This window comes from Diachasmimorpha longicaudata, chromosome 1 (assembly GCF_034640455.1).
Source record: "Diachasmimorpha longicaudata isolate KC_UGA_2023 chromosome 1, iyDiaLong2, whole genome shotgun sequence".
Classification (NCBI taxonomy): domain Eukaryota; kingdom Metazoa; phylum Arthropoda; class Insecta; order Hymenoptera; family Braconidae; genus Diachasmimorpha; species Diachasmimorpha longicaudata.
In genome coordinates this window covers 13,908,752-13,930,917 of record NC_087225.1, presented here as the reverse complement: position 1 = coordinate 13,930,917, position 22,166 = coordinate 13,908,752, and the positions used below count along the sequence as shown (strand labels likewise).

The window sequence follows — 22,166 nt, the reverse complement described above, 5'->3', positions numbered from 1 at the left end:
CGACAATTAAAAAATGGAGCAAACAACAATTTATTGCGCAGAAGAGGTTCTCAGGACATTACGACTCCACTAACACGCCCCAAAACCTCAAAATTTATCAACAAACTAGTGCAAAATGAAATACTCATGAATATTATCATAAAATCCACATATACGTTGGTAGGTTAGACACACTCAGATTACACCTGTTCGTGCAATCGATCAGGCTTACCTAATTGAAAATTCCTAATTTAGTTATCAATCCTTTGGGCTTATTTTGCGTATTATCACTCGTCTATTTTTACTTATTCTAATGCATTCCTTGTAACCCTTGGCGTCATGAAAACACTGTTCTCCGTTCGTCACCGGAATAACCCCCAATTTCTCCGAAAGAAGACTGACAGACCGCCATTGACGACAAGTACTGACCAATACAATTGAATTTCACTCAACAGATGACTGGAAAACACTTGTGCCTGTTATGTGAGGAATAACAGTCTCAGTTTTGATGATAAGAATGAAGCACTGGAGAACACGTAGCAATTCGTAAACTAGCTATGGTGTTCAGAGTCGCTGCTACAGACGTTTGTCGCATTCAATAATTTATTTTTATTACTTTTCTTTGTGTGTGTGGGTAGGGTTTTGTTGCTCAGGTTGCAACGTAAACAGATAGTGTACAGGTGCTTCACCTGAGCTCACGATGCTCAGGGGGCTCCGAATGTCGAAGGTCATTCAGGGGAGGTGCAAACATTACTTCGGGTAAGTTGAGTTATTGTTTGTTTAAGAGAAAATATGAAAACTTTTTATTAACAATGTTTTCACATTATTTTTACAAAACAGTCTTGCGATATATTGTTGAGAAATCGATCATTGTTGAGGCAATCGATAAATATTGTTAATTCAGGGTGAAATTTATTTGAATTAAAATATTTGAAGGAAAATATTACAAAAACGAAAGAAAACTTTTGATCCACTAATTTATTCAAATTGTTTAGGCACCAACAGCTCCTCAGAATATTACAAAATGATGACAACTGTTCAGCACGTCCTTACACATCAGATAAAACGCGGAGAAAATCCTCAAACCATTCAGAAACAAATTTTACTAGTCATGAAACGTATAAATATTTCGGGAGTGCGTTCATTGTCGGAGCGTCTCTAGGGCTTTACTACTTATGGTCAGATAGCAGAAAAGTTTACGCATTAGAAAGTGGTCCAGGAGTGCGTAAAGATGGACTGCAGAACTATACGATTGAAGAAATCGGAAAACATGACAACGAAAAGGACGGAATTTGGGTGTACTATAAGGATGGTGTTTACGACATCACCAAGTTTGTATCACAGCATCCTGGAGGGTCCGGTAAGATCATGATGGCAGCTGGCGCTTCGATCGAGCCCTTCTGGCTGATCTTCGCTAATCACAATGTGCCGGAGGTCCATAGGCTGTTGGAGTCCATGAGGATTGGAAATGTTGATATGAGTGAGGAAGAAAAATCTAAAAAAGAGGAGGCGATGAGTGATCCTTATGAGAATGAGCCGAGAAGACATAAGGCTCTGAAAGTCAATGGGATGAAGCCCTTCTGCGCTGAACCACCTGCCCCCATGATGGTGGAGAGCTTTCTCACACCGCAGTGAGTCTTGTAAATTTTTTTAGTCAGGAAAACGTACTCATTTATTTTTATTCTTCAATCTCGCTGCAGAATGTTTCAATGTTTCTGTTTAATGAGCTGTACCTCTATTTTTGATTTTATTTTCTCGCCAAACAAATTGGTGAGAATATTTTTTAAACATTGGCTTCCTACAGAGACCTTTTCTATGTGAGAAATCACCTACCAGTCCCTGAAGTAGATTTGAAAACCTACGATGTCGAAATTGCAATCGAGGATGAAACAAAAAAAGTTCTGACCGTGGAATCAATAAAAAAATATCCCAAATATACGGTGACAAGTGCTGTTATGTGTGGAGGAAACAGACGATCAGAAATGAATGCCGCAAGTATTTTACTAATTTATTTTATTAATATTTATCATACAACTAATATTACCAGCGCTCATTAATTAGTGAGCCCAGAAAATTGAAATCTTTTCGATTAATATGAATTACCCGAAAAATTCCAGGTAAGACCCTTGCGAGGATTGAGTTGGAATGTTGGGGCAGTTGGAAATGCCGCGTGGTCAGGTGCTCGCCTCTGCGACGTTTTATTAGACCTGGGAATCAATGAGAATGACTGGGACCACGTGCAGTTCGAGGGACTGGACCTGGACCCTTCCGGAGTTCCGTATGGGGCCAGTATTCCCATCAGTAGAGCCTTGGACCCCAGAGCAGATGTCATTCTCGCTTATGAGATGAACGGACAACCTCTTCCTCGGGACCATGGCTTCCCTATCCGAGTGATTGTTCCGGGGGTGGTCGGGGCTAGGAACGTGAAGTGGCTCGCAAGGATCGTCATCGCAAAAGACGAAAGTCCTTCTCAGTTCCAACGAGGGGACTACAAAGGATTCTCCCCCAGCACCGATTGGGATACTGTGGATTTCTCCAAATCTCCTGCCATTCAGGACATGCCGGTGACCTCCGCTATTTGCAATATTGTGCCAGGGGAGACTGTTCGGTTGAAGGATGGAAAACTTAATGTCAAAGGTTAGAGCTGTGCGAACATAAAAAATTTCGAATAATTCTTATTAAATTAATAACCATATATAATCAGCCAAATCCAGGGTTCTTCCACTCTGTTTCATTGTGTCAACTCAATTACAAAAGTGTTTACCACTCAATCTCTTCAGAATAATCATCAGTAATCCAGAAAAGAAAGACTTTTGTCAATAACTTTCTTCAGGTTTATTCAATTATGCAATTTGCACAAAATCAGATATGATGTAATGTTTCACTGATAACCTCCCATTCCAGTAAATAAATCAATATTCATCCTTAAATATTTGTTTTGTGCTTTTAGGATATGCTTGGTCAGGTGGAGGTAACAAGATAATCCGGGTAGATCTGACAGCGGATCAGGGGAAGACCTGGCACGTGGCAGAACATATGCAGCACGACAGGCAGGCCCAGGAGGGCAGGCACTGGGCCTGGAGCCTCTGGAGTGGAGATATTCCAATTGATCCAAATGTCTCGGAAGTCGAGATATGGGCTAAAGCTGTGGACTCCTCTTACAATGTTCAGCCAGAGAGCTTTCAGAATATCTGGAACCTCAGGGGATTGCTCTGTAATGCCTATCACCGAGTTAAAGTGAAAATTCAGAACTAATTTAATGTCAGCGCGTTTAGAGAGTCCTTTTCAGGAAATGACATTTCCAGTAAATTATCTTCTGATATTTATTTGCAATTTTCTAGTTTCAAACCTAATTCTAGAATAAATTTGGGTAAAAATTTTAAACATTCAATTTGAAATTCAGCTATTAACGTGATATTGATTGGTGCTAAGATCAAATGCAGGCAGATATTTAAAAAATGATTGGTCTCAGCCAATTAACTGGAGAAACATACCAATAATTCAAAACACTCATTTTTATTTCTCTATGCACCCCAACAATCCATGACACTGCATTGATTCAATAAAAAAATTGTACCTCAGTTCACGACTTCAAACAGCAATTTGCCGTCGCCTTTGCTTCCCAGAGTCTGAATTATCAAATATACCGTACAACTGATCTAAACTGACATCCTGTCTCTGCCCCTCATTAACATCATGAAACTCGAACAAGGGATTCTCCTGCATGGAGCACTTCCCCACGACGACAACGTAAGGATACCCTGTCCTCTTGGCGTCTAGCATTCTCCTTCCAATGGTCAATTGTGTTCTATCATCGAGGATCATGTCAATGTTCCTCTCCGCCAAATTCTCCACTATCTCGTCAACGAAATGAGCTGCTGATGACTCTTTGCTGTTCTCCTTAGGTGGGATGACACAGACTGTGTAGGGAGCCAAGGCCTTTGGCCATTTGAGTTCCTCATTCGTGGAGAGAACCTCCAAGGATGCTGCTAGGAGCCTAGTCAATCCTAAACCATAACAGCCCATCACCAATGGAATTTCCTCTCCCTGAGTGTGCACCTTTGCTTTCAGGACTTCGGAATATTTTGTACCGAGTAGGAACGTGTGGGCAATCTGATATGAAAAATTATTGGTCAAAGCTTTTCTTCATTCGTCAAAAATTCTCTTCATTACCTCGATTGCAGATTTTTTGTTGATTTCCCCTCCACACTTTTTGCACGTATCCCCATCGTGTATGGCGGAATTGATTCGAAAATTACAGACATTGCAGGACACAATGGTATCCTCTCCAATATCAGCGAGATAATGATACTCGTGAGAGAGGATTCCTCCCATGATTCCAGTGTCTCCTTCAACGACGGAATAAGGCACACCAATGTGATCCAGAATGTTTCTGTAAGCTTCAGCAACAATCTCGTAAGTCCTTTCAGCGGAGTCAGTCGATGCGTCGAAGGAATATAGATCTTTCATGACAAATTCTCGTCCTCGGAATAATCCCAACCTGGGCTTCATCTCGTCCCTCCATTTATTCGATATTTGGTATAACAAGAGAGGTAAACTGCTCATTCGGGGCTGAACATCGGCAACGAGACTTGTTATCGACTCTTCGTACGTCTGGAAGAATTATAACGGCTATAGGACCCTAATGAGTCCCTGAGTTATTTAATTCAGCGCATTCGTCAAATTGTCCTTAAAAATCCCAGACAACTATGATTTTTCTCTGGTTCTCAAATCAATTTGACAAGACTGTATTTTCCTTATTCGATCGATTGACAATTCCATTAGCTCACTCGTGGAGGCATCAAAGATGTCACGTATGACAAAATTATGTAGTAAATTGAATGCTTGTTCGGAGAAATTTTCACATCTCAATTTTTTTCGTTACGCTTCATTAAAGCCGATTAAATGGCATAAATTTACAGTAGATTAGCTCTAGATGAATAATACGAAACACGTGTGATTACTTACAGGACTCAATACATAATTGTGATTATGTCTATCTTTCACTTGGAATAGCTCATCGCCCATTTCATTCAATCGACCGGTTTGTTTCCATAGTTTTGAATCGGTTAAATTGGGCAGAAGAATTTCTTGCGCACCAATATTTGTCATGGATACATTGACGATCCTCTTGAGCTTCTCGAGGGCACGATAGCCCAGTGGTAACAGTGTGTACATTCCGGGGAGGGATTGCCGTATTACACCCATGTCGAGCATCAGCTGAAGTTAATTCATACACATCGTTACAATTATTCAACTGAATAGATGGGTGAGCACATTAAATGGGAGGGTCGGACGATTGTTCTGAAATTGAATGACTTCCGGTTAGAGTAAACTTCTGAGAATTCTATTCTCAGAAACATCAGATGAATTTCATTGAGGATTTTTTCAGGCGCCATTTAATTTTGCGAGTTTTAGAAAAATTATTGATGATAGGAGGTACGGAGAGAATACAACATTCAATGCTAACCTGCCTCAACATTTAGAGACTTTTTGAAGAATTCAAATTAAATGAGTAGTATTTTATATATTATTAATTTTTTTTTGTGGACTGTGTCCTAATGACATTTTTGTTGAAAATATAGAAAACAACTAGTTAGTCCTAGCAATTAAGTCGCCTAGCAATATTTGCCTTAAAACCTGCTTCAGAGATATCCTGAAAGCTACATCCTGAATATTTTAAAATTATTTAAAGAAAATACTGGAGCAAAGATTTTTAATTAAAAAAAAATCTGAGTAGAACGAGTTATGTAAAAAAATCCACATTCCATGTTGACTCTCTTCTCTGTCAGGAAATATCACATTAATTTCAATTTAAATACGTATGAAGATCAAATACAATTTTTCTTGGGGAATTAAATTTAAATTAAATTAAATTTAAATCAGTATTTACTTTTCTATTACTTAGTGAATGGTTCTACGACTTAAGTTATTCACATGTGCCATTGAATTATTGAAGGATTCCTTTAAGGCAAAATATCCACCAAAAAAAGTCCCATAACATTTTTTCCTAAAATCCTCAGAGTTCAAGATTTAGGAAGTCCTGCGGAGCAGAGATTTCTTGATGCATAAACATCACTAAAAAATTATAAAAAATATTCCAGAGGATCGTCATTCGCTCAAAACTTCATCAGGGAAGGTTTAGAGGATATCCACCTCTGATGGACCAACTTCCAACCTACCTGATAACTCCTAGATGCACTAACACTCTTGACAGTTCCGCCCTTCGGAATGCTTTTGACCGGCTGCAGGAGCCTGGACATCCGGGGTACGTAATTTATAAACTCACGAGACATTTTTCAATATTTTACAGTCACACGTGCAAAAACTACACAACTGACGCCATTATTAGCACAGCTGTTCTACCGGATAGATTAAGGTTAAAAATGTAAACAGTCTGCAAAGGCGCGTCATAGTGGCGCGCAATTATAAAACTGGAGGAGAAACTCAGAGGTCATCAGAAATTGACCAGAGTTTGGATCATAAACGTCGAAGATTGTATTTAATCTTGGACATATCTGCATCTATCAAATTACGTAAGTTTTAATCATTATTCATCAACTTCTCAGAATTTCGCTGATTGTATCTCTGTGATGTGAAGTGCAAATTTGTGCAAATCGCTCAGATAAATAATTGTTTGAAATATCCGGGTAAATGTAAATGCTCTGTATATTCGTGTGTGATGCACACTTGATTGGTGGAAATCAATAATTTTATTATTCGTACGTGGAGGAAAATTCTAATGCAAAATACCACGTGTCGTATATTGTGATGAAAAGTTAAAGTTTGGTAGTCGTGGAACATGTGCTTTTCTTAAAATGTATTACATTAAAACTTATTAACAAAGGAGCGTTTGGTGTATCACAATTGTAATACTTATTGGTCACTCTCAGATTCTTTAATTTAATCCTTATTTGATTTTTGATTAAATCATTACATTTTATTGTATTTTTTCAAGCTTTTGTTGCATTCAGTAACACATAAGTGTTAAAGATAGGGAAAAAATTGCGAAATAAATTTAAGGCCCACACACTTATCTCCACTATTTGTTTCAGACCGGGACCATCATAATGGCATTGAAGAAAATTTTATTTTTGGTTGTTGTTATTGGATGCTGTTCGACATCATCTAACGCCAATGACCAGTTGCGGTCGTGCGTAAGTCAGCGCGATTGCAGGAAGAACGAATGCTGTGTTGAACGTGAGCACAATCTTGATTTTCATTTGTCATATTCAAAGAATTCCATCTTCCCCGAAAACCAATAAAATGCAATTACTTTCTGCATAAAATATTTATTCGAAAATAACTAGAATTTTCTAACACAACAAATCTTAATTCTGCATTACGATTGATTAAATTTATCTTCTCTACGCAGATCCCCTTCGATATCCCACCCCATACTGCACTCGCTTGAGACAGAAAGGAGAGCCATGTGTGCCTCCTTCAAAGCACATCAATTCGAGTGCAGTACACATTGTCCGAGGTGGTGACCATCCCTCCTGGATCATCTGCCCCTGCATGCCAACTCTCACCTGCGACTGGTTCTCCGGACTCTGCAGCAGAAAGGGAATCGTTGTCTGAAATAAATAACAGTTAACGTATCGTCCATCTGCTTCTTCATTTGCCCATCATCTTATTTATTTTTAATTTATACCAATTTATTAGATATTAAAGACTTCGAATTAAAGAAAACGAAATTAATTTCGTTTATTTTCATTGCAAAATCATCAATTGGAACATGACATCATAAGTTCAGGCGAAAATAGAAAGATGTATCACTAAATTATAATTTAAACATCATTAGTGCCCAACAAAAATTACATTAGAGTTCTATTAGGTGTATTCTACAAATGTATTGTTTTTCTTTAAAAAAATCGATGTACCTTCTGTAAGAGTTCTTTCCCGTAAGAAAGTCTTCATACCCAGGCATGTAAACAACAACGGAAAAATTTATTAAATCTTCTTCATTAACGATTTATCAACAATTACAAGGACATAATCGTTGCATCACGACTGCCCCAGAAACATTGACCTTTCCCTAAGGATGAAAAAATTATACGATAACCAACGATAAACACGCAACTAATAGACTAGAATAGCCACGGATTAATCGCGCATGTTGAATAAAACATAAATAAATCATTATTTTACGTAATATCAGCATTAATTACATTGTGGGCATCGCTCATCCGCGGATTATCGTATAAAACCAGCGATTGCACCGATGGACGATCAGAAATCCACGAGAGTCAGAATTTGGATGGTCGGAGACTTCTCGTCGGATCCTGCGATTTTCTTTCAACTCGAGAGAGAACTTTTCATTTTCGACGGAAAAAATCAGACGAATCTCGATCCTCGTGAGTGAATTACGTAAGAAAAATTGAAAACAATGTGACGCATCATACCGATTATTTTCAGTGCTATCATGACGACATTGAGGAAAATCCTGCTCGTGTCCGCTATCGTCAGCTGCTGTTTGGCTTCATCATTCTCCGGTGATGATGGATCAGTCCCCAATCCATCGAAAACTGGATGCACTGGGCAACAAGATTGTCGGGACGACGAGTGTTGCACTGCCTGTGAGATTAGTCACTCTTTTCCGATTATCGCTTGATTTATACTTTTATTGAGACATGTGAAATAACTCGCGTTATCTCGATGCCGACTTCAATTATTTACGTGTTTTGATCACAAACATTTTTGTTTCTTATCCGCAAAATTAAATACAGAATTCTGGAGGAATTCCTGGGATTTCCATGCAAATTATTCCACCAAGATTGTGGCTATGGAGATGAGGCATTATTTTTCTGGGTTTTCCCAAGTTTTTTTTAATGAATATTCATGCAAGGTATTTTGTTATTGAAAATTGCTGCAGAAATTTTTTTATGAAAACGTCAAACTCTATCAACTTCCACGCAAATTACTGGTTTTCAAGTAAATTTTTTCTTCATTCAAATTTGACGAGGAATTTTTCATTGCGAAAATTCCAAGAGAGGAAGTCATACATTTGGCTAATAACACTGGAAATTAATTATTTTTATTTATTTATTCCAGCCCCGTACAGGAATACAGTTCCAACATGCCGCCCTCGAACAGCGAATGGACAATCGTGTGCTCCAGACCAAAAGCCAACGGAGAGTGAGGGCTCTATCTACTTCGCTCACTGTCCCTGTGAACCAACGCTCATCTGCAATCGAGAGCTGGGTGTTTGTGGGCTTCCACAGCCAGTTTAAAGGACAATAAGATCGAATTGAATGATTTTTAATTTTTTCTAAACCGAAAAATTGATTTTTAAATTCACTGAATTTTTCGAAATTTTTAGGAGTCACTAAAAACATTAATTTCTTCCCATTGAGTACTAATACTAATTGAGTACTAATATCTCCCCTGGTAATCTAATTTTCTATTGTGATTTTATAATAAAAATAAGAAACCGCAAAGTAAGAAATCCAGCAGAAATATTGACATTTAATTTATCATTATCTTAAAGAAAAGATGTCGTTAATATTTTGGTACCTCTTATGATTAAATATAAAACAACAATTCTCTACAAAATATTGATATTTAGTTTGCTAGCATTAATACTACAGTTGTGATACTTTCTCAGTGCTTATTCTCAAATGTTTATTTATGGACGAATGACTTTATCGTAAATTAATCAGAGTCATGCAGTAAACATACTTGAGAATAAATCACAAGAATCTCAAAATTTATCTCCAATATTTACGCGACCTTCTGACTGCACCTGTGCACGTCCTTCACCCCACTGTCTTAGTTATGAGCCATTGCATAAAGCAGGGGGGCCATTATTATAAAACCAGCACAAGTACTTGTGGATCATCAGAAAGCTTGCAGATATTTCCTCAACGGTTTCACTCATCAGTTCAGATTGATTCAGATTCATCGTGCAGAGAATCATCAAGTGTAAGTGCTTGCCACCTGCAGGAGTCAACAGAAAAGTTAAAAAATTCTCTGAGACATTGCATTCCAATTTTTCTTAGAACGCAATTAGTTTTTTTTTGTTTTTACTATTTTTCTCATGTATTCAAGTTTTCCAAGTTTTTTTTGTGAAATTTGAACAGTGATGGACTGTTTTAAATAAAAACGAAGGTTTGGAATTTTTATAAAATTGTTCAAAACCAGGGGTGACATTTTTTCCTGAATGCCAAGTGCAAATGTGATTTAAAATAAATGAAAAATGTAACAAGAATTGCGACCTCTCGGCAATTACGAAATGTTATCTTGACAAATCCGATATTAACCCAAAAACGTCTCCGTTTGTTTTCAGAAGGGTGTAATCATGATGTTCAAAAGTATTCTGTTGCTCTCCATAATCGGATTCTGCTCGGCCCAAACCGCCAGACCCAGGTCCGGAGGAATCTGCAGCAGTCCAGCCGATTGTCCCAGTGGTGAATGCTGTGTCATACGTACGAATAATCATATTACCAAACTATTTCACTTGCCAACTTGAATTCAAAATTTACAGTGATGTTTGTCCCACCTGTCAAATCCTTCTTTCATTCAAAAAAACATCTTGACTCCAATTTTCCTCCAATTTCAGCATCTCAGAGGTACACGTACCCAACGTGTCAGCGCGTGCGACAAGTAGGAGAGGTCTGCAGACCAAGACCTGAGGTAGAGAGTTCCACCCTGAGATATCCGGATGGATCAACCTTCAAATACACCGATGCTCACAGATTTGTATGCCCCTGCGCTGCAGGCCTCGAGTGCAGCGGGGTTGATGCCAGTGGATTGTCAACGTGCAGTGCACCGCGATCAAACTAAATTTATTAATAATGGAACAATCGCGTAAAAAATCCGTACGTTTTAATTGAATGTTTAAGCAGTAGCTTTTCATAATTCCAATTATTCCTCTCGCGGGGTAATTTGGCGGTCATGAGGAGCAATACCTAATAATTTAATGTTTTCTGTTTAATTTATGTAATTATTGATGAAATAATTCGCTAACGAAGGGAATCATAGTGTGGAAATAACGATTTGGAGAAATATCGAGGTCTTCGTGCATTATTTTCGGCGGATGATCTCAGGAAAAATTAAGAAGTGTCATAATGACCAGGGCTAGTCTCAGAGATAACTTCTGGACCTTGAAATTCTGATTTAAATGTGAATTTGGAACTTCTGCAGTCATCACGTAATTATCACAGTGTAAACAATTAAATGAGAACAATGAGAGATAATATTACGATACATGCAGAGTCACATGTGTGACCCTGACATTTTTTGCGGATTATCAGTATTGAAATAAAAATTGCAAAATGAATTTGTTAACTTCAGATCGATTTGTTCATGATAAACATTGGAAATTAGGAAAGTCCAGTTAACTCCACTTAATTAACTGAATGTGAACGTCATTTATCGGCGATTGTTTCAATTTTGTGAAGAAATATATTTTCAATACGTCGATAAATCAATCATCGTAGTCATTTTATTGAAAATTAAGGTTTCGATATGACCATCGCGAGATGAATATCCGGGATCAGTCGACGCAACAGCTGCCGAACGATACGAATATTTAAATATTCCCCCGCCTTTTCAGCCACAGCACACATGCGCGCGCAACTGGCGGGCATCAACCGATAGTTATTACGCTGTACTGTTCCCTCCGAATTCGCAAATTCTGAGAAATTCTGTTCATAATCGCAGATACCGTTATCAATGACGAGTGCTAAAATCGATGTGGAGTACTGGTAAGTGAAAGTTTTGGTCTGATGTTTCTTAAATAATGAAAATCATGACGAAATAGTCCTCTGATTTTCTAACCTCACAATTGGGGTTTGTTTTTAAAATATTTGAATGGTCTCATGTGTATTCAGTGGCTCGTGTGGTCATCGGAAACAGTTTTTGGAACTGGCGGGGATCATCAAAGATGCTTGTCCCGATTGTAAAATTAGTGGAGACTGTGGACGACAAGGTGGTGTTAAATAAATTGAACAATAGAGATATTTCATACATTTTGTTTATGGGGCCGTTTTTTGAGTGATTGTTCAGATTTTTTTGGAATTTGAAACGTATTATGAATTGAAAACAATTTTCATTGAATGATTCAGTAATGACGTAGAAAAATTAGATGAAATGCCCGTTTTAATAAGAAAATTAATTCCAATTGTCTTTTCAGGTTCATTTGAAGTAAAAATAAACGATACATTAGTCTATTCAAAATTACAAACAATGGCTTTTCCTGCCTACAATGAAGTGTTAGATGTAGTGAAAGAAGTGTGTGAGGGCCAGCCAGTGAGACCAGTAATTAAGCAACAACCGATAGATTGTTCAATTAGTTGAATATCTTAGGTAAGGTACCAATTACTTAAAAACTGTAAATAAATCTTTAGTCGTGAGCGAATAAATCAATTAAATTTATTTTAAAAGATAGATTTTACAAAACTTGTAAAATGTCTATTGAAAATATATAATAGAGATTCTCAAGGAACAGCAGAAAATGTAAGAATAATCACATGCATGTTACGTGATCCCCAATTTTTAACTTCCCAGAGGTGGAATTTTTCCTCGTGAGGTAAATCCCAAATTTCATTTTCCCATGAAACTCTTCGGCTAGCAATCGAAGAGGCTCGATTGTTTTTAAACCAGTTTGTTGATCAATACATACCATTTGACATCTCGTGCAGGGTCCCATCACCTGAAAATTTATGCAGAGGAGTTAAAGAATTCACTCAATATATTGATTATTAACATCTTCAGAACTAATGAATTATTTTCAACAGCAGGAGATGATTTTAAATACTACAGAAAAATATTGCAAGCTCATTTCCATATTTTTAAATCGATATAAAATTCTCACGTCTCAAATTATTTCTGGATTTGGAAAAATTTAAAAATTCTAGTACTAATCCCCACAGAAAATCTTTATAAAATTTTTCTCCGTATCTCCTCACCTTAAAGACTTCCTCCCCAATTCTAATCTGCGTCCACGTCTCTTCTTCAAAAGCCCGTGCCCCAACAACCACCATATTCCCCCTGAACCTCTCCAACACCCCGTCCTTATCACAGTCTGAGTCCTCAGGAATCCTGTCCACGAGCCACTCAACACTAGCCCCGTTCACCATCAGAAATTGCGCCTGACTGGAGAACGAAAGTTCCTCCCTTCCTCTTCCATTCACCCCAGAGGTCGACTGTCTTATGAGTCTGAGCTCCTTGCCAAAAGCAAGACTCAGCCAGTCTGATACCTCGCCCCCACAGTCAACCCCCTGGACCCTATGCCCGCAAACCCGACTCCTGCACATCTCCCCATTGATCACTTCCTCCTCAGAATAGTCCAGAGGCACTTCCACCCCCAGCATCCCTGGAATAATTAAAAATTCTCCCGCAGTTTTTGCTTATTCAAACTCTGAACACATAATTTAACAACACTACCTGGATAATCCAGCCTAAGGACGTTCCTTCGACGACACACCGTCGGTTTTATTAAGCAGAGCTTCACCTCCTGCTTCTGCGTCACACAAATCCCGGAGGAATTGACAATCATCCACTCACGATCGTAGGCCAATCCTTTTTCTGTTAAATCCCAGGAGTCGGCTATTGCAAAAGCTCCACAGGACTTTATGGGGTAGATGCATAGTTTGGAGAGAACTAGCGTCCTCGAGGGATTACTTCCATCTGTATTATTCTTCTCATTATCATCGTTCTGTGTTGACGTGTCTCTCCCTAATTTTGCTATCCTCTCTGGTCCATTCGTACTGACAAGAGCGTTTGGTAATATCAATCTGCGGCGATAAAAAAAAATTCTCACCCATCAGTTTTTTAAAGTTGGAGTCCCTATATTAGCTAATTACCGAGTATTTCTCATGACTTTCGATCCCTCGATTTTGATTGATCCTTGCATCCCGAAATTCCCTTGATTCCGTTTGGAAATCCATCCCTCAGGTAGTTTAGCAACAGCTGGACCGGCTAAAAAACATTTCTTAATCATCAAAAGCAGCATCTCGACGTCCTTGAAGCTCGAGCTGTAGCCGAATGACACCCTGACAGCCCCAGTGGGTTTTCCATCGATTATATCCTTGCTACCTCCACATTTGTACCCAGCGTCGTAATTCCCCAGAACCTCCAGGGTGGACAGATTCAAATGACGTTGACAGCCCCCTGGATTGCAGAAGCACCCAGTGCGCAGGTGGATCTTGAAAAGAGCCGCCATGTGGAGGACTTCCATGTAGCCAACGTACCCACCATTCGGTCTCAAGACATTGAAGGACAGTGTTCCACCTTGGGTCGTTATGTCCTCGTAATCTGTGTCGACGTAGATCTTTGCTAGTGGCTTTCCATTGCAGTGATGCAATGTCAAGAGGGAGTGGTGCAGGTACTTAGCGAGGTGGAACACGTGACTGGATATCTGGGGGAGGGGAATTTTTTTGTAGATATCCAGACCGTGTTGGAGTGCGATTATTGACAGGAATGAGAGTGTTCCGTCTTCGAATCTGGAAATCAAAAGATTTGATTTATGGAAAAATCCGCAGGGCAATAACAATGTTATATAGACAATCAATAAATGATCAATGGATTAAACAGCAATGGCCTGGACTTGAGATCGGTAGAGTGAAATTCAGTGAGTTTTTTTTTTTCATTTTGAAGGATTGTTTTTGTGCTTTGGGAGGAAGAGAAAAATGATTGGATTTTTCTCTACAAATTCAGAATTATTGATCATTCAAGATATTCTATCGTTTCCACTCTTCCTTGCACTCATTTTGATTGCCAATAATCTATTCTACATATATTATATTCCTAATTATATTTCGAAAGGAATAAATGGTTCTAATCATGAATAAGATTAATGTGAAGGCGAATATTGCTGATACTGTACCTTTCATGCAGATTTTCCCTTTTAACGTGAAAATTCTCGGTGCTGAGCGCCACATTGACAGTTCCACCGCCATAATAGACTTTCTCCATGACATTCTCACACGATTTTTTTACAATCAACGCACCAATCCCAGTTGGTAGGCCAAACATCTTATAGAACGACAGAACAACGAAGTCTGGTTTGTAGAGTGATAGGTCCAGAACACTAGTTCCAACGAAGCCAGCTGCATCGAGCAGAACATACCACTTTGACAGTCCTTCAGTGACAGAATTAAGTGATCCATCGTGAGTGTCCTGGATCCATTGGAGAGGATACTTGAAGCCAGAAAAATTGCACTGAGCGGGATAAACGAACAGTGAATTGCTGCTGCTCTCTGTGACGTCGGCGATCCTTTTGCCATTTTGGAATGTCTCGAAGGCCTCGTGGAATCTCAGGCACTTGAGATGGGCTCCGTTATTACCTACCACGTCGCGCATCCCGAGGACAGATGTGTGGTTGTTATCTAGGTATACAAATTGCCCGGACTCCCCGAAGTCGAAGGCTTCTGCGACGATTTTCAGGGAGGCAGTGGCACCTGATGTGAAGATCAGGCTGTACTCTTCAGAGGAGGCGTTGAAGAAGTCCAAAATTCTGAGGATTTGAGGCGACGAGAAGAATTTATGACGAAAAGTTGATTAACCAGTTGCATAATAGTGAAGGCAATTCGGTAAAATTGATCAGTGGAATTGTTTATTCTAAATTAATGCTGAACCTGAATTTTTCAATTTTTTTTTCCAAAAAAAAATTAAGAAAGTGTGAGGGAATAATTAAAAACTGGAAATAATCCACAAGATTTTTCTAGCGTTTGTAAAAAAAACTCATAAACCGTTTTCTTGTGGAATATTTTTTTAACAAGTGTTTGAAAAAAATTCCATACCTATACCGAGTTCGTTCTACAACTTCAGACGTCAAATTTCCAGCAGCAGAATGTGGATTAGCGTACAATGAACCCGCCAAATCCTCCCCAATCCTCCTAATCTGGCTGTCAGCGTAGAGAGTTGCCCCAGCATGATCCAAGTAGAATTCTCCCTCAATTCTCGCAAATTCCTTCGTCAACCAGAGAAGTGTCTCCTCGTCATATGTTTCCGTGTAGCTGGGGCGAAGCAGGTGCTCCATTTTCGACTAATCATGCTGCGATGTTCCGTCAGGTCTAGTTATGTTCAGGGCTTGCCTCAGTAGAAGTGAGAGGACAAAACCACTAGGAATAGAAGAAGAAGACGGAGGAGGAGGAGGTCTAGTTGTGTAACTACTTAATGAGGGGCTGACAAATGGACACCAAATGACTCGGGGGACTCGATGACAATGAATTCAAAGAACTTGGGAGTATAATTGCACACACTATGATTAGAGATATAAACGAGATTGTTGACAAAAAAGTCTTGTTAGGTTTACGTAAACGATTTCTCCGGAAGGTTATCGGTCCGTAACACTCGATAGTTTCACTATCTGTGAGTGAATGACGGATTTCGTAGAAGGAAAAGATATAAAAACACGTTCTTCGATAAGCTGTCAGATGCAAGTTAATGTTTAACCTCCAAATGTTGTTCCTGAGGCGTTTGATATGTGGTAATTTCAGCGTCATAAGAGGTTTATGGAGGGTCCATAATGCGATGAGGATAACAGATGTTGATGAGGTTTTTGGGGATTATTCGTTGTCTGAATTGACGTAGATGATTGCGAAATACTGTCTCATCTTCTTGAATGGACAGTCGATTACGTTGATTCCATGTGACGAGGTGGCCGAGTGGTTAAGGCGTTGGACTGCTAATCCAATGTGCTCTGCACGCGTGGGTTCGAATCCCATCCTCGTCGATAATTTTTTGCATTTTTTGGAAGGGTAGGTGTAGGAGTAAGATGGGATAGCAAATTCTGCATTTGCAGGACAAGTGGAGGGTTTTTTGGCTGAAGACAGGTGTAAATACATCAGAAGTACTTTGGGAGGCGGTTTTAGTCTTTGAAAACTCCATGATGATGACATCAATAAAATTTTATTAAACTGGATCATTCAGTAGTTGATTCTGATGACTCCAAACATGTAGACCTTAATATTCACAGAATACTCCATTCAATTTTAATCGTTGGTTAAATACATACTATTGTCGTTTTCATCGACACTATTTTGTCTTTTGGCCTTTTTCGAGGACTTTGTTAATCCGCGATTCAGGATCTGTCAAAATTCTCAGTGCACACAACTACAATTCAAGTATTTCAGAATTATGACGTAAATAAGATGATGGCGAATGTGGAGGAAGAAGAGATGCTGGAGAAGAGATACGATAGGGTCTCCACGAAGAAGAAGTACGTGGATCTTGTCTCAAGGGTTAGGAGGGATGAAAGGATTCAGGAGGACTTCGACCTGTATCCGATTGTGAGGAAGTCCACTGCGTCATTCAGAATTGCTGAGTTGAAGCCACTATCATCATCCGATTGTGTCCTAAAATCTGTCAATCCGTCTGAGGTGATGCTGGGTGAAAAGCGAATTGGCCCCTGGCATCTTCTCGATGTCATCCCCACCCAACTCGAGGAGATAACGGATGATTGGATTCTCCAGAGAATCGCGGAAGAAAACGTTGAGGTGACGCCGACCAAGAAGAAGGAGCACATTACTCGAAATGCGATTATGAAGTTCCTGTGGAGACGGTCTCGGGAGAAGGTGATAAAGAAGCGATTCGGGAATGATGGTGTGGATCCAGAAGAACATCCTGAACGGGAGTTTGAGGAGTTACAGCAGAAGTTTCAACGACGTTGCAATCGATTCAAACGGTTACAGGGGGAACGAGGAGCTGCCACCAACGAGTCTGCCATTTCATCGTTTGATTTGGAATCGCAAGCATCAATTTCCAATTTTATTCCCAGGGTAAAACCATCAAGAAGTACAAGTGTTGAAGGCTCGGGTCAGTCTGAACAGAGTTCTGAATTTAGTGTTGATCGTTTATCGTCGGATGCGGCTGGTCCTGAGAAGGTCCTGGTCGATTTGGAGAGATTTACTATTAGACATGTTCTCTCGGATTTTTCACTGCAGAAGAGGGTATTAGTTTCAGATTTCTAGATGAATTAAAAAGAGTACAGAATTTACTGATATTCCTTACCGTATATTACCCAGAGGAAAAAGTGGTTTAGCTCTAGAATTTAATTTCTGTATTTGTGAAACTCTTTCTCCAGATTTACCTACTCTTGGTACGATTATAGAAACTACCGGATTTGGGGATTTTTTTCATATTTTAAATGATAAAATATTTTCTTTTTTTTTTTATAGATTAATGCGGTGATTGGAGCAATCAGTATTTATTAATAGATGCGTCGTGCTTATGCAGCGCCGCGCAACCTCGTATCGCCTCCAAATCGTTGCAATTTTCACCGCCTTCAGTATTCAACCTTCTATCATTATGCAACATTTATGTGCAAAAAGAAAAAATAAACATTCCGAAGGAATGCAGGCCCCGGGGGGATTCGAACCCCCGATCTCCTGTTTACTAGACAGGCGCTTTAACCAACTAAGCCACGGCGCCTTGTTGTGGTTCCCTCCACCGAAAACACATACCTAGTTTCCAACTACGCTGTGCAATAGAAACTATTCCAGGCAAAATCTTCACCTTTTTCGTTACAACGACATTAATTTTTATATCTCTTATTCACAGATTTTTGTGGTAAAACATAACCTACTTTTCATGATAAGATTATTCTCAAATGGTATATATTAAAAAAATGAAATCGAAGAGACGTGAAAAAATTTAAACAATGAAAAGATTGTTCCGCATAAAATCTTTTTAATGTAATTTATATTATTGAAATTCGATTGGTAATATTTTCTGACCAACTTTCGCGTACCATAGCCCATATTATTTCCACCCACTTGAATTCCCCCGACGATATTTTTCATAACTTTGGGCGTCCGTATCACCCGGGAGTATTTTTCCGCTAAAACAACCCCTATATTCTAAAAAATCTCCCATTTTGCTTTCATTGAAATAGGTGAAGGCTTCAAGATCAAAAAAATGAAAAAAAAATTGATTGACCCCGACGTGATTTGAACACGCAACCTTCTGATCTGGAGTCAGACGCGCTACCGTTGCGCCACGGAGTCATTGTTGTGGTTCACTTGAAAACAGCACTCCAAGAGTCCCACTGCCGTACTACCATGTTCTCGTCTCCTGATACAATCTCAGCCGCCATACAGAAATCTAAAACACTTGTCCTTTGTTCTCCAGAAACTTGTGATTTTCGCTCTTGCCAACTCTAACGTCAAACCACCCTTCCGAGTCCCCAAATGGGAATACATCTCAGTATCTAGGATTCCGTATCGGATAGAATCTTGCCAGAGTCATTCCTATCAAGCAGATCATCCTGATGATGCACCCGGCCTATTAATCACCCCCACCCTGAATGATAATGATTCAAGGTACAAGATTCGAGTGGTAAACACCTAGATCTCCAACGAAAATCTAGAAGTAGTTGAACGGTGCGTGCTCACATCCCGCATACGAGCCCCTTGTTATCAGGATAACATGTCTCATCAACATTCTGAGACGGCTCTCCCCACGTTAAGCTGAGTTTCGCGCGGGTTGTCTCACTGAGCCCCTCCTCCAATCAGGAGATCATACTTATCAACAACACTACTGGCAGCGGCAGCAGCTGGTGAACACATTGCACAGTGCCTTGCGCAGAAGAGGCCTCTAGGATGTTTAAGTTTGTACTGCGTTATTCCGTCATACCTTGACTTTCGCCCGTGAGGAATTTTTTCAACAGGAACGCATGCTGTTGACTGTTCACGCGTTGTGACGCAACCGACGGAAGCAGCGGTCGTGTCAACGACACTGCAGCATGTTGGAAGGGCACGGGGAGGGGAGGGTCAGTTGATGCAGCGAAAAAATTTTTTGGGGAAATCTTGGGACAAGTCAAGCTAAACCTCTACCGCTGCATCAGCTCGATATAGACGATGTTTTTCAGATACTATTGGAAACATTTACAATCGTGCTGGGTGGGCTCTTCGTGGTGCATGGTCAATGCACTCCTCCAATGCAGTATTGACCGCTTAAATTTGGGGGAAAACAGTGTCATTGCACTTTACGCTGTGTTTCAATGCGTCAGTGAGTATCATTCTCACGTTATATCGAGAAAATCGCCCGTCAATTGACCACAAAATGGTCTTTAGAGAGCCCCAAGTGGCGTAGATTGTGCGATGTATGACTGGTCCTACCAAAATTCCCGGGCCAAGTGATTTACGGTGGACCAATGGGTAATGAAAAGGGTTGGTAGATGGCCAATAAGGAGTCACAACGTCACAGAGGTGCTTAGGGCCCATGCGGCTCTTCCTCAAAATTCTGTCTTTCCGATCCGCGGCGATTAGGACATAGGAGGAGGTACACCAGTTGCGTATATAATCGTCCATCGAACGCAAGCGTTTTACACCGACTAATTCGATTTCATGGGCGCCTGATATCAGGTCGGTTGATTTGTTGATTATGTCCATTCCGCCTTCTAACCGCGAGAATTTACCATATGTTTGTCTTACTAATGTATGAACGGACGATATTCTCGTTGAAATTTAGCCACCGTATTTATCCCTATTTTGGTGGAGGCGAATTTATTGGTGCTCCTGCGATTGGGGATAAGAAATTCGAAGTCTGGTAGATTCATGATCTCCTGGTCCGAGGAGGGGCTAAATGAGACAACCCGCGCGAATATCGTTCAGCTGTAAGAGATGTGGTTTACCTCTTGCAGTGTCATGGTCTCCTGGTGGACGACGGAACGTATGCGGGATGTGAGCACGCACCACTCGACGTTTTCTAAACGGTACTGGGGCTATACGACGATCGTACATATGAGGTATGTCTGAAAGCCATGTTCCTTGGGTGTCTTTAACCACGATTATGAACCAGGATCTGGATAGTAAAAATCTGGAAGTTTTGATAAGAGCTGCTGACAGCATTTATAATCAATAAAAAAAATACAAAATAGTATGACCCCGACGTGATTTGAACACGCAACCTTCTGATCTGGAGTCAGACGCGCTACCGTTGCGCCACGGAGTCTCGATGTCTGATTTCACCACTGGAATGACACCAAGCTCTTCTAATTAATCCAATTTGCAAAGTCAAAGTCACATAGAAATGCTGATGCGATTTCTGTCCCAGGGAAACTACTGCTATTCCTCGCTCTTTCTGATGCCTCCAGGTTTCCCCTCCGTTGGCGTTAGACATCATCTATTGATTCAGAGTAACCCTGGAGCCCTTTGGAATGTATAACATTCAGGGGCGTGGTCCAGAGTGGCATCTTCAGAATGAAATCTCTATCAGGGCACCAGGCTAGTCTGGAGTGTAACTGGAATGTTTCGTCTCTCTTTTTTTTTTCATTTCTCTTCCACTCCTTTTCGCCCATCCATTCTACTCGACTCCAGGGGGATTCCCCTCCCGGTCCGGCTGGCACACGCACCCAAACAAAAGCTACACGACCAATGGCATTCGGTAAATTCACTCGAGCCCCTGAGAACAGCTTTGTTAACAGGAACACACGCATTGGTAGAAGTTATCGATAATTATGGGGTTATATTCCTTGGCGTTGTCATTGCGATAATCGATAGCGCTGCAAGCTTCGGCTTTCAAGCACTCGATGATTCGTCTTCGGTGCATTTAAACACGTGGAATACGTTCATTGTTCATGAAATTGGCGTCTGAAAATTTCTGGTTGTGTCTTAAAATCAGGGAGGACACCAAGGGTTCATCAACTGATGGTTCACACCTACCATGGGATGATGGTCTCCTGGTAGGTGTGAACCACGGCGCCGCGTGCCGACGCAACCCATTGGGTCTCGGTGAATTTGCGAGTACGAAAAAAAATTATGTGTCTTTACCATCGAGTAACTTCAACAAAGCATGCCCATGGTCATTTAGCGTTGATGCTGATGGGGAAGGGTAAAAAAATTGGCAGCGGTGGGATTCGAACCCACGCCTCCGAAGAGACTGGTGCCTTAAACCAGCGCCTTAGACCGCTCGGCCACGCTACCTAATCGTGTTTTGCGTGAGGGCTATTATTGCACACATGCAACAATGATTTTTCAATCATTTCAGGGTAGTTGAATGTCTGTTCAAAACCTGCGCTGGGAGAGAAACAAAAATTGCTGACAAATTCGATTGAACGCGATTTAAATGTCAGCAATTAAATTGGCGAGTTCAGGAAAATTCAGTCAGTTTTATTTTTCTCCTTGAACTCTGCATCCAGTGTCATTATCTCCCAAATTCAAAATACATTCACCCGAATTTTCTGGTTTTCTATTCTCTTTGACAAGTGATTATTTTTCAGTGTTGTTTTGTAATCCAGT

The 22,166-nt window shown here is 40.1% G+C and overlaps 7 protein-coding genes and 5 non-coding genes across 19 annotated transcripts; 6 read left to right on the top strand and 6 right to left on the bottom strand.

The window, feature by feature from the left end:
* Positions 1 to 597: 597 nt before the first annotated feature.
* Positions 598 to 3,560, top strand: LOC135165347 (sulfite oxidase). Its single transcript, XM_064126565.1, has 5 exons — positions 598 to 738; positions 975 to 1,610; positions 1,784 to 1,970; positions 2,097 to 2,616; positions 2,930 to 3,560. Exons 1-5 carry the CDS (start codon positions 680 to 682, stop codon positions 3,232 to 3,234), a joined length of 1,707 nt encoding a protein of 568 aa, XP_063982635.1. The 5' UTR covers positions 598 to 679; the 3' UTR covers positions 3,235 to 3,560.
* LOC135165364 (probable proline--tRNA ligase, mitochondrial) lies at positions 3,032 to 6,388 on the bottom strand. Of its 4 annotated transcripts, none has more exons than XM_064126609.1 (5): positions 6,162 to 6,388; positions 4,948 to 5,199; positions 4,153 to 4,593; positions 3,557 to 4,092; positions 3,032 to 3,170 (listed from the first exon to the last, which is right to left on the bottom strand). In XM_064126609.1, the coding sequence occupies exons 1-4, from the start codon at positions 6,273 to 6,275 to the stop codon at positions 3,571 to 3,573; spliced, it is 1,329 nt and encodes a 442-aa protein (XP_063982679.1). In that variant the 5' UTR covers positions 6,276 to 6,388; the 3' UTR covers positions 3,032 to 3,170; positions 3,557 to 3,570. The 4 variants fall into 4 exon arrangements, with proteins under 4 accessions (XP_063982679.1, XP_063982670.1, XP_063982690.1 ...); XM_064126600.1 differs by having other exon boundaries at positions 3,064 to 3,200; positions 6,162 to 6,387; XM_064126620.1 differs by lacking the exon at positions 3,032 to 3,170 and adding an exon at positions 5,873 to 6,057 and having other exon boundaries at positions 3,480 to 4,092; positions 6,162 to 6,289.
* LOC135165414 (uncharacterized) lies at positions 6,386 to 7,580 on the top strand. Of its 4 annotated transcripts, none has more exons than XM_064126683.1 (3): positions 6,386 to 6,515; positions 7,035 to 7,179; positions 7,355 to 7,580. In XM_064126683.1, the coding sequence occupies exons 2-3, from the start codon at positions 7,050 to 7,052 to the stop codon at positions 7,558 to 7,560; spliced, it is 336 nt and encodes a 111-aa protein (XP_063982753.1). In that variant the 5' UTR covers positions 6,386 to 6,515; positions 7,035 to 7,049; the 3' UTR covers positions 7,561 to 7,580. The 4 variants fall into 4 exon arrangements, with proteins under 4 accessions (XP_063982753.1, XP_063982777.1, XP_063982768.1 ...); XM_064126707.1 differs by lacking the exon at positions 6,386 to 6,515 and adding an exon at positions 6,611 to 6,629; XM_064126698.1 differs by lacking the exon at positions 6,386 to 6,515 and adding an exon at positions 6,668 to 6,799.
* A 595-nt stretch (positions 7,581 to 8,175) lies between these two features.
* LOC135165433 (prokineticin Bm8-f-like) lies at positions 8,176 to 9,427 on the top strand. The gene is made up of 3 exons (XM_064126720.1): positions 8,176 to 8,336; positions 8,398 to 8,558; positions 9,034 to 9,427. The coding sequence occupies exons 2-3, from the start codon at positions 8,405 to 8,407 to the stop codon at positions 9,210 to 9,212; spliced, it is 333 nt and encodes a 110-aa protein (XP_063982790.1). The 5' UTR covers positions 8,176 to 8,336; positions 8,398 to 8,404; the 3' UTR covers positions 9,213 to 9,427.
* Positions 9,428 to 9,571: 144 nt separating this feature from the next.
* On the top strand, positions 9,572 to 11,411 carry LOC135165398 (astakine-like). 2 transcript variants are annotated; one of them, XM_064126670.1, is made up of 3 exons: positions 9,572 to 9,903; positions 10,271 to 10,406; positions 10,541 to 11,411. In XM_064126670.1, exons 1-3 carry the CDS (start codon positions 9,757 to 9,759, stop codon positions 10,762 to 10,764), a joined length of 507 nt encoding a protein of 168 aa, XP_063982740.1. In that variant the 5' UTR covers positions 9,572 to 9,756; the 3' UTR covers positions 10,765 to 11,411. The 2 variants fall into 2 exon arrangements, with proteins under 2 accessions (XP_063982740.1, XP_063982733.1); XM_064126663.1 differs by having other exon boundaries at positions 10,268 to 10,406.
* A 100-nt stretch (positions 11,412 to 11,511) lies between these two features.
* On the top strand, positions 11,512 to 12,279 carry LOC135165440 (migration and invasion enhancer 1). Its single transcript, XM_064126734.1, has 3 exons — positions 11,512 to 11,687; positions 11,814 to 11,911; positions 12,116 to 12,279. Exons 1-3 carry the CDS (start codon positions 11,656 to 11,658, stop codon positions 12,277 to 12,279), a joined length of 294 nt encoding a protein of 97 aa, XP_063982804.1. The 5' UTR covers positions 11,512 to 11,655.
* Positions 12,280 to 12,337: 58 nt separating this feature from the next.
* LOC135165294 (molybdenum cofactor sulfurase 3) lies at positions 12,338 to 16,427 on the bottom strand. Its single transcript, XM_064126449.1, has 6 exons — positions 15,726 to 16,427; positions 14,810 to 15,439; positions 13,788 to 14,426; positions 13,369 to 13,718; positions 12,891 to 13,297; positions 12,338 to 12,634 (listed from the first exon to the last, which is right to left on the bottom strand). Exons 1-6 carry the CDS (start codon positions 15,962 to 15,964, stop codon positions 12,449 to 12,451), a joined length of 2,451 nt encoding a protein of 816 aa, XP_063982519.1. The 5' UTR covers positions 15,965 to 16,427; the 3' UTR covers positions 12,338 to 12,448.
* Positions 16,428 to 16,578: 151 nt separating this feature from the next.
* On the top strand, positions 16,579 to 16,660 carry Trnas-gcu (transfer RNA serine (anticodon GCU)). Its single transcript has one exon. It is a non-coding gene; the product is annotated as a tRNA-Ser (tRNA).
* Positions 16,661 to 18,283: 1,623 nt separating this feature from the next.
* Positions 18,284 to 18,357, bottom strand: Trnat-agu (transfer RNA threonine (anticodon AGU)). Its single transcript has one exon. It is a non-coding gene; the product is annotated as a tRNA-Thr (tRNA).
* Positions 18,358 to 18,860: 503 nt separating this feature from the next.
* Positions 18,861 to 18,932, bottom strand: Trnaw-cca (transfer RNA tryptophan (anticodon CCA)). Its single transcript has one exon. It is a non-coding gene; the product is annotated as a tRNA-Trp (tRNA).
* A 1,876-nt stretch (positions 18,933 to 20,808) lies between these two features.
* Trnaw-cca (transfer RNA tryptophan (anticodon CCA)) lies at positions 20,809 to 20,880 on the bottom strand. The gene has a single exon. It is a non-coding gene; the product is annotated as a tRNA-Trp (tRNA).
* An 889-nt stretch (positions 20,881 to 21,769) lies between these two features.
* Trnal-aag (transfer RNA leucine (anticodon AAG)) lies at positions 21,770 to 21,851 on the bottom strand. Its single transcript has one exon. It is a non-coding gene; the product is annotated as a tRNA-Leu (tRNA).
* Between the last annotated feature and the right edge of the window lie 315 nt (positions 21,852 to 22,166).

Excerpts from the sequence above, each read along its gene's own strand:
- LOC135165294 (XM_064126449.1), bottom strand. The coding sequence starts at position 15,964 with ATGGAGCACCTGCTTCGCCCCAGCTACACGGAAACATATGACGAGGAG. Across the intron at positions 13,719-13,787 it reads AAAGTCATGAGAAATACTCG|ATTGATATTACCAAACGCTC; the intron begins GTAATTAGCTAA and ends TTATCGCCGCAG. Across the intron at positions 12,635-12,890 it reads TTGGGGAGGAAGTCTTTAAG|GTGATGGGACCCTGCACGAG; the intron begins GTGAGGAGATAC and ends ATAAATTTTCAG.
- LOC135165364 (XM_064126609.1), bottom strand. The coding sequence starts at position 6,275 with ATGTCTCGTGAGTTTATAAATTACGTACCCCGGATGTCCAGGCTCCTG. Across the intron at positions 4,594-4,947 it reads ACAATTATGTATTGAGTCCT|ACGTACGAAGAGTCGATAAC; the intron begins GTAAGTAATCAC and ends TAATTCTTCCAG. Across the intron at positions 4,093-4,152 it reads ACAAAAAATCTGCAATCGAG|ATTGCCCACACGTTCCTACT; the intron begins GTAATGAAGAGA and ends TTTTCATATCAG.
- LOC135165433 (XM_064126720.1), top strand. The coding sequence starts at position 8,405 with ATGACGACATTGAGGAAAATCCTGCTCGTGTCCGCTATCGTCAGCTGC. Across the intron at positions 8,559-9,033 it reads CGACGAGTGTTGCACTGCCT|CCCCGTACAGGAATACAGTT; the intron begins GTGAGATTAGTC and ends TATTTATTCCAG.
- LOC135165398 (XM_064126663.1), top strand. The coding sequence starts at position 9,757 with ATGAGCCATTGCATAAAGCAGGGGGGCCATTATTATAAAACCAGCACA. Across the intron at positions 9,904-10,267 it reads CGTGCAGAGAATCATCAAGT|AAGGGTGTAATCATGATGTT; the intron begins GTAAGTGCTTGC and ends GTTTGTTTTCAG. Across the intron at positions 10,407-10,540 it reads TGGTGAATGCTGTGTCATAC|CATCTCAGAGGTACACGTAC; the intron begins GTACGAATAATC and ends CTCCAATTTCAG.
- LOC135165347 (XM_064126565.1), top strand. The coding sequence starts at position 680 with ATGCTCAGGGGGCTCCGAATGTCGAAGGTCATTCAGGGGAGGTGCAAA. Across the intron at positions 1,971-2,096 it reads GACGATCAGAAATGAATGCC|GTAAGACCCTTGCGAGGATT; the intron begins GCAAGTATTTTA and ends GAAAAATTCCAG. Across the intron at positions 2,617-2,929 it reads TGGAAAACTTAATGTCAAAG|GATATGCTTGGTCAGGTGGA; the intron begins GTTAGAGCTGTG and ends TTGTGCTTTTAG.
- LOC135165414 (XM_064126683.1), top strand. The coding sequence starts at position 7,050 with ATGGCATTGAAGAAAATTTTATTTTTGGTTGTTGTTATTGGATGCTGT. Across the intron at positions 7,180-7,354 it reads GAACGAATGCTGTGTTGAAC|ATCCCCTTCGATATCCCACC; the intron begins GTGAGCACAATC and ends TTCTCTACGCAG.
- LOC135165440 (XM_064126734.1), top strand. The coding sequence starts at position 11,656 with ATGACGAGTGCTAAAATCGATGTGGAGTACTG. Across the intron at positions 11,688-11,813 it reads AAAATCGATGTGGAGTACTG|TGGCTCGTGTGGTCATCGGA; the intron begins GTAAGTGAAAGT and ends ATGTGTATTCAG. Across the intron at positions 11,912-12,115 it reads TGGAGACTGTGGACGACAAG|GTTCATTTGAAGTAAAAATA; the intron begins GTGGTGTTAAAT and ends TTGTCTTTTCAG.